At 51.5% G+C, this 8,811-nt stretch overlaps 1 protein-coding gene across 1 annotated transcript; it reads left to right on the top strand.

Moving 5' to 3' along the window:
- The first annotated feature begins 481 nt into the window (after positions 1-481).
- Positions 482-2,183, top strand: LOC136546648 (PTI1-like tyrosine-protein kinase At3g15890). Its single transcript, XM_066538613.1, has 4 exons — positions 482-567; positions 708-873; positions 1,013-1,290; positions 1,371-2,183. The coding sequence occupies exons 1-4, from the start codon at positions 482-484 to the stop codon at positions 1,993-1,995; spliced, it is 1,155 nt and encodes a 384-aa protein (XP_066394710.1). The 3' UTR covers positions 1,996-2,183.
- Positions 2,184-8,811: the final 6,628 nt, after the last annotated feature.

Below are 8,811 nucleotides of genomic sequence, written 5' to 3'. Positions count from 1 at the left end.
GAACCCATCCCTGTTATGAATCATGACGCGGTGCTACTGCTCTGTCGATTTCACCTGTCTGACTGACCTGGTCGCTAGCACGCTCGCGGCGGTTATGTCTCATACAATTCACCTGATATGGTCAATCACAGTATATGAATGGGCAACGTGCATAACCACCAGATAGTGTGGCTACTCCAGTCCAGAGAGTTCATATTTGCCTGATGGTTTGTGTTTATATATAAGTGGTGTGCGTTCTAGAGATCGACCACATCTTCACAGTAGGGGAACGTCACTGTTATAGGAGTGAAGTCTCCAAGGAGAGGCAGGATAATTTAGCCAGCGAGACAAACAACAAACTAGACCTAACTAGCTGCCCCTGGAAACATTCTCTCTTCCAGCCTCAGTTTCTCACCTGGATCCGCATCGAGATTGGTCGTCCTCCTCCTCGTCCCCTTCCCTGCGGCGCGCAGGATTCGTCGATCGGTTGGTCTGCGTAGAGATGATCAACAGGTGCTTCTGCTGCGTCGCCGGCGATGATGAGCCTGAGCCAGCCGCCGCACCACCCGCCGGTCGTCGCACTCGCAGGTACACATATATGCTTCGTTGAGCACGAGTATCTGCAAGGCTACCTCGTGATCCCGTGCATGCACGGCTGTATCTCTGATATATATCGCGATCAGTCGAGCTGATAAATCTTCCTGTGACACTACCCGATGAATTTGAAGGACAAATCCGTCGAGGACACCTAAGAGCCGGAGTATAGAGTATCCATGGGAGATCTACAGCCTCAAGGAGCTCCTGCAGGCGACCAACAACTTCAACGACAACAACAAGCTCGGGGAGGGCGGATTCGGCACCGTCTACTGGGGCCGCACCTCCAAGGGCGTCGAGGTGCATGCACTATATATCTGTTCGTGGTCTTATCAATTTACATGTCATAATTGAGCTCGTAATTCGTTTGTTGCCGGCGGTGGCCGGGGTGCATATGATTCCTGAATCCTGGGGTGACAAATGTTCGATACGTGTTCAGATCGCGGTGAAGCGGCTCAAGGCGATGACAGCCAAGGCGGAGATGGAGTTCGCCATCGAGGTGGAGATCCTCGGCCGTGTCCGTCATAAGAATCTTCTCAGCCTCCGCGGTTTCTACGCCGGCGGCGACGAGCGCCTCATCGTCTATGACTACATGCCCAACCACAGCCTACTCACGCATCTCCACCCCCAACGCGGCGCCCCCTCCTCCCAGAAGCATCAGCCCCTCGACTGGGCACGCCGCGTTTCCATAGCCATCGGTGCCGCCGAGGGCCTCGCGTGAGTAATACATGCACACACACCTCCATTGATTCCTGCCATTTCATCTCGTTAACAATCCATACGTGTCTTTATTTCAGTTACTTGCACCACGAGGCGAACCCGCACATCATACACCGGGACATCAAGGCGAGCAACGTACTGCTGGACGCGGACTTCGTTCCCAAGGTCGCCGACTTCGGGTTCGCCAAGCTCATACCCGACGGCGTGTCGCACCTGACGACGCGGGTGAAGGGCACGCTAGGCTACCTGGCGCCGGAGTACGCCATGTGGGGGAAGGTCTCCGAGAGCTGCGACGTCTACAGCTTCGGCGTGCTCCTCCTGGAGCTCGTCAGCGCGCGCCGGCCGCTCGAGAAGCTCCCCGGCGGCGTCAAGCGCGAGATCGTGCAGTGGGCGGCGCCGCTGGTGGACCGCCGCAAGTGGGAGCGCATCGCGGACCCGCGCCTCGCCGGGCGGTTCGACGCGCAGCAGCTCCGCGCCGTGGTCGAGGCCGCCATGCTGTGCACACAGAGCAACGCCGAGAGCCGGCCGGCCATGGCCGAGGTGGTCGAGATGCTCAGGTTCAGTGGGGAGCGGCGGACAACCAAGGAGATCGTCCCGGTGGTCGCCACGAGCAGCGAGCTAACGACCCCAGATCTGCAAGACGTCACCGGCAGCAGCGAGCCCCTGGACAGGCGGAGCTGGAAGGTGGCCAAGCTGAGGTGACGATCGATCGTCCATCCAGATTCAGGCATGTGTTATCATATGCAATTGAGGTGCAGATGGTTAGTGCGTTTAGCAGATTGCACTGTTAATTGATAAGGTTACGCAAACGGTGCTGATGGTGGTGTTTGGTGGGAGAAATCAAGAGTTGTTAATCATCTCGCCTGCAAAGTTTTGTTTGCTTGCGTTGTGGGGTTTGTTGCATTTGCTTATTATTTGTTCGATATAATATATGGGAGCTAGAGCAGATGTGCACAAATGATCAATCTTTCTTCTGTACATGGATACTTTGGGATATTCAACCCTGAGGGCCGTTTACGTTTGTATGGTTTAGAGCCAGAAATACAATACAATTGAGGAAGTATAGATACTCCTACATGCAATCCATGCTTGGTTGGCGGTGTTTTCGATATTTTAGATATTGATACAACTAGCTGGTTGGCCGAGCAATTACATGGCCAGTTTTACTCTTGTATTCTACACCCTAATTAAAACAGTCCCGACCTTTCAGCCAGGATATAGTTTTTATGTAGCATTAAATACCCTACTATGTAAGTAAAATACCCTACTAGTTTTTAACGAAGAAAGAGAAGAAAACAAAGAGAGAAACTGTTTCTCAGTTGAGAAAAACCATGTCGTCTCGCGCTCCAAGAGACCACCAAACTAGTGATTTTACCTTGAGGACAAGCGGTCGTTTCTTCCCATATTTTCTGGGACCCATGATGGGACTACCTCACGCTCCTTGCCATTAGCCTGCGACTTGCTCGCCGCCGTGCTTCCCTGGCGCCAAACTTGCGCACCACACTTGCCATCATCCTGTTCCCTCGTGACGCTCTGGTTCGGCAAGCTCAGTACCAATGGTAGCCTCGTCTCCAGGCGCCTCCTCCGCGCGTGGCACTAGCCAAGGCCGTGTGGCTCGAACGGTTTGTCAACAACATTCTCGAACGGCAAGCGGAGAATCTCTCCTGAAGACGATCAGCAATAGGAAGACTTGGTCGACATGCTCTTGACTCTTGATACTCCAAAAGCCAATTGACGTCGGTGTGCTTGCCACGTTCGTGCTCGTGCTGCAACACCCCTTCCTGCTGCACCACCATGCACCCCTACTGCTCGCCATAGCCACCCGTCATGTACAGTCGTGCCACATGCTGTCGCCGCAGCCAGCCGTCGGTGCGCTCGCTCGCACCATCTGTTGTGGAGGGAGAGAGAGAGAGGGATTGAGGGAGAAAAGGATGAAAGAGAGATGTCAATGGGATTGGTCGAAATTAACTATACATTAGGTGAGACAGTTTCTAAAGAGGGTGTCTTACTAACATGACATCTGTGGAAACTACTAAAATGTTTCAGGTTGAGACTGCGCTAATGGCTTCATCCAATGTCGTCCCTTGTCATTTGAAATTTGAAAGTAGTGGTTCAACCATCGTGTGATTTGTGGTCTACATACATTCATGTGTGGTGCTTATTCATAGATTAATGGCTTCATCAACCTTCCTTGTCGCTAGGTTACACCAAACCTGCATAGTTGGCACTGCGATATCGATGACATATGCATTTTAATTTTAGTGCTGCAACAACAACATGTATCCTCCACACGAATTGAGTCAGTTTGGTTCCTTGTGTTAAAACTTGTCCACCCAAATTTAACATTGGTGCTTGCATTTAAGTCGATAGCAACAAAATCACACTCGGCTCAAAACATCGTTGGAGCGGCAACCCTGGTGCAATTTTCAAACAAGTGAGGTTTGTTGTTCAATTGCCAATTCGTCATTCAGTACAAATATATATTTGATTTGAACAAGACTGTTGAAAACGGTGTTCAACAATTTTATTCCATTCAAATTTAATTTAAATACTTATGCTTAAGCGAGGATTTGGTTATATGTTCTTTGGCGTATTTAGTTTTTGCTTGGTTGAAGAGCTTGGCCTAGAGGGGGGGGGGGGGGGGGGGGGGGGCGTCACCTTTTTGTCTCTTGTTTTGCAGTGAGCCCTGGAATATGATTGCCGACAACAAAGGTTATTATTGTCTCAAGCTTGTTGACCGACAAAAATATAGTTTAGCTGATTGTAGAGCCCATAAACAGTTGGTAATCGATATATATAATTGTATTATGCATGAGTCACGATCGATTCCAACAGAACACTCATCTGTCTAGAAATAAATGGGTGAAGTACTAAAAGAGTCCAAATGGCGGCCCCGTGACGAAGTTGAGCAAAGAAAATGGGCATGTATATATGTTCTCTTCGGAGGCAGGCGTAATTTTTAATTGAGCCTTGAAAGCCCAATATTGAGCACCTTTTGTGCCCACGACGACGCTTCCACTATTGTAGTACTATATATTACCAGTGGGCCATGGGCTTTTGCAATTTCATATTTTTACTTATCGAGGACCGCTAACAGCACTAACGGGCCTATCACTATCATACTCGTAGAGAGTAGATTTTCGTCCCGGGCCGAAGGGAAAACGGGCCCAAACTTTACCAAGGCGTCTATGTAGTACAAAAATGAGACATCTGAAATGAGTACCTGCATAATATGAGCGAATAACGTAGTGCTTGCTGCCAATAAAAAGAGTGTCACTCACACACTTGGGTCTTAAAAGAAGCTTAAAAAAGGGCACTCAGGTTAACACTAGTCCTCCAATAACAAGAGTGAGAGGCAGCGGGACAACACCAGAGAGAGAGAGAGAGAGAGAGAGAGCAATACGTGCGACAGGTTCCCGTCGTGATCACACCAAAACTAAAGTAGAGCCCACAAAGACACACACAGCAGGCTATCATCATCATAGTTATCGCGAGACAAGCGACTAGTCGACTCGGCCGCGTCGGTCCATATGGAGCATATTTTTGCGTGCACTTTCGGTGTCAACCGATGGAGAGAGATCATCGATTCCTTCGTCGTGTCCCTGTCACGTACTAGTACATCCACTGCACGTATGTCTCTCGATCGCTCACTCTCATCCGTGACGACCTGAATGGCTGAATTCACCTCCTCGACTGATCTCTCTCTCTCCCTCTTTCTTTCTGTGGTGAAGTGAAGAACAGCAGGTAGGCAGGATATGGCCGGGGGCTGTGCAATATGCTCCAGACAAAAGCGCAAGTCGTATTTGGTCGGTTAATGATCGTCGGAAGATTTGCCGCAAAGGCCAAGTAGTAGTAGGTTTGGCACCTGAAGCCTGTAGATAGATAGGCTAGTGAAAGCATTGACACACATTCATGTACTCCGCGTGTGGTTAATGTCTTCGATCCTTTTTGTATCGCATGTATCTGAATTATCAACCTTGCTCTACTCATATAGGAGTATATATAAGCACGGTCTTTTTCGTCTTTTTTTATGATATGATGGCCACGGAGACGGAAGCAAGAATTTAAACAAGCTATCTACAGCCGGGAGCAATGATCGCACGTACCACTTGTGTGGAAACAGGAGGCCTGTACGTGTTCCGGATAGGGGAATGGAAGTGGTGGAACAGGAGAATTTGTTGTAGGAACGCCACTTTCTGGACAGTGGCCGGACACGCAGGCACGTACCTGCCCGGGCCTGTGTTCCTGGATTAACAGTACATTTTCCCAATTCTCTGAGACAACCTTCGGGGATGACAGGATCGTTTACTCCACGATAACCCCATATGTAACCGTACCAGTTCTACTTTCTGCCGCTTTCATAAAAGGTGTACCTACGCCGAACTGTTCACGGTACAGAGCAACAGGTTTTACTGCGATTGATTGGTGTGCAGTGTGGAGCAGGGTTTAAATGGGCTGTGAAGGAGCTTCTGCCGTTCTGCGAGTGTGTGTATCCATTCTTCTGTGAATATACTGCTACTCATAATTTCATTTTCACCTGTATACTAGTTGCTCCTACTACGGAGTATTTTGTAGTAATAAGGTTTTAAATTTTCTTCTGTTTTCAATTCAGTCTGCTAGAACTACCAGGATTCAAGTGTAAAAGAAAATGATCCTGCGAGCGGCGTCAGAAATCAGAAATGTCTGCTGCCTGAACTGAACACCCGGCAGGCGTTCTCTTCTCCGCGTGCAAGCCCAACAGCTGAAAGCCAGCCAGTCACAGACTCACGGTGCGAGGACAGCTTTTACCCTGCAAACCCAGCCACGCGTCCCGAGGGAGGGGGGCGCACGCCGCAGTCGGCAGTCCGCCTCGCGGCCGTGTCTCCCGCACCCATCCCGTCGCGAGGGTGCGTGCCCAGTTCGTTACGCGTTGGGATCAGCGCGCGGCGCGGCGCGGCGCGCTGGGCCTTGTTGCCCAACGGACACGGACGAGCCAAAAGGATCGCATCGTCCGTTCGTCCTCCCGCGACCGGCGACCCCGCCCCCGCCGCTACGCACTGTTCCCTCCGTGTCCGCGCGCGCGCGCGGCATTCAGCGGAGCGGCGGGCGCAGACGCACGCAGCCGTCCAGCGCAACGCATCGCGGTCGCAGGTCGCAGGTCGCAGGTCGCAGCGACAGCGCGCTCCCCCTCTCGCATCACGACGGGAGTGCGGCGGGACCACGAGCGCGGGGCCCGGGTCGCCGGAGGCACGTCGGACGTGGCTGGCACAGTGGTAAATAAATAAAAACAAAACAAAACAAAGGAGGAGAAGCTGAACGGAAGATGGTACAACGAGTAACAGCGGCGCACGGCTCGAGGCGCGCGGCTGCTTGCTGCGACCAACCGGCCGGCCAGCCAACAGCCTGCACGCCAGGGCCGGCCGCTTCCGGCTTCGCTTCATTATTGGGGCCCGGACTTTCTCAGCACAGCAGGCACTGCAGCGCGGCGGCCTTGGGATCCTGTTCCCAACTTTTTCCTCGCCCCACCTTGACCCTTTTATCGCTGCAGTGCAGTACCTGTGGGGGCAGTAAAAACCGCTGCGTGCCTGCCGCTGGAGCTTTGTCGAGGAGACGGTCCTGGTCGTGCTCGTGCTGCTGCTGCAACTGCACGGTGGAGATGCGACATGCCATGCCACCAGCAAGCAACAGCGACAGCCGCCTGGAGGCTGGAGCATCTTGACCTTGAGGGCGCCTTTGGCTCCGTTCGTTTCGGCTAAAAAAAAAAAAGTCAAAACACGGACTGATTTGTTACCGAAGAAAAACACGGTTCTAGCTAAAAAAAATTAAACTGAAAAGTATAGATTATAAGACAAACGAACAGGGCTTGCACTTGAAAGTTCACCGTAGTACACATGTAGGTATAGATGGCCATCGGGCCGTGCCGGCCCGGCTCGGTGGCCCGGCGTGCCGTGTCGGCATGGCACGGCATCATGCCTCGATGGGCCGTCGTGCCGGCCATGCCTTGCCTAGGCCGTGCTCGTGCCTGGCCAACGGCCCATGGCACGGCCCGTGGGCCGTTTTGCCGTGCCGTGCCGCCCGGTGGGCACGGCCATTTTCACCGGGCCGTGCCGACCTATGGCCCATGATGCACACTTCACAGTTTCACACTTCACAGATCACAGTTCACAGTTCACACTTCACAGAATCAAAGTTTCACAGTTCACACAATCATACTTCACAGAATCAAAATTCACACTTCTTTCACAGTTCACACTTCACACTTTCACATAAAAGAGAGAAGTAAGACACAGCACACGGATGACAGATCATATGATGATGAACTTATATTCAGAATGACCTATTTTGTGCAATGCTGCCTCATTAAAAACCTTTCTAAGTAAAACTCACCCTTATGAGAAACCCTAGAAAAAAAAAAGAGTGCAGCCAGCTCTAAATGTCAAGGTCTTATAGTTCTATCCTATTAGGATAGCCAACATCAGTGGCAAAGTCATTGTGACTTAGTGAGTTCACAGATCACAGCAACAGGAACCCAGGAACAACAAAAGTTCTATCCTATTACAACATCAGGTCATCAGTGGCAAAGTTCTTCGTTCATTGATCATAGTGACTCACTCCAGCACACCAAAAGTTCCTGCAAGCAAAGCAATGTTAGTACCAGCAGTACTTGAATGTAAAGAAAAGATGCAAAATGGAACTTGAATGTTGAGTGACTACCTCTCATCTTCTCTTCTTCTTCTTCTATCCACCAGCAGTACCGCCACTGCCGCTGACACTGCCGGAGCCGCTGCCTTTGCCTTGTTCATCGAGGAAGAGGTTCTTGAATGCCTCCTCAAGGTCCAGGTCCTCAGGTGTATGCTGTTCTCTTCTTGCACCTTTCTCCCAGTCCTTGATGCAGGTGAGCATCTCAACATGCTCAGGCAACAATTCATGTGCCGTCTCAAATGGCCAGTGCCAGCGGCCGATCTAGCAGTGTATCGCGCATGACAATGTTTACAGATGGCACGTACTCGAATTCCCTTCTCCTTAATCTCATGGAAGTAATCCCAAACAGCAGAAACTTTCTTACCAGAGGAGGTACCATGAGTGTCAGTGGATACCTCAACTCCACCATCGTCGTCGTCGCCATCGACATTGACGCCGAACAGACCGGCTGCATCATCACGTATGTTGTCGTCGTCCTCGACTTCCAGCAGGTCATCCGCGTACGGCACCTGGTCCTCGCCGTCGCCGAGGGGATGCTGATTCTCCCCCATGTTGCGAGGCCGGAACCGCCTGCGGACGAGCCGGACAGCCGTGCCCGACCTCGACCTCCAGCAGCACCAGCACCGCCCCTCAACGGGCGCTTGGGCGGCCTGGCCATGTCTACTCCAGAGGAGGAAGACGCGGCATCAGGCGCCAACCTGCACGCAAGAAGAAGAAGTTAGAAGAAGAAGTGAAGAACTGAAGAAGAAGAAGAAGTGAGAAGAAGACGAAGAAGAAGTGAGAAGAAGAAGAACAGATGACAGATCTAGGGTTAGGGTTAGGGAAGAAGTCCAACCT

Source organism: Miscanthus floridulus, chromosome 3 (genome assembly GCF_019320115.1).
Source record: "Miscanthus floridulus cultivar M001 chromosome 3, ASM1932011v1, whole genome shotgun sequence".
Classification (NCBI taxonomy): domain Eukaryota; kingdom Viridiplantae; phylum Streptophyta; class Magnoliopsida; order Poales; family Poaceae; genus Miscanthus; species Miscanthus floridulus.
The sequence above is the reverse complement of the archived record's forward strand: the minus strand, read 5'-3'. Positions and strand labels throughout refer to the sequence as shown.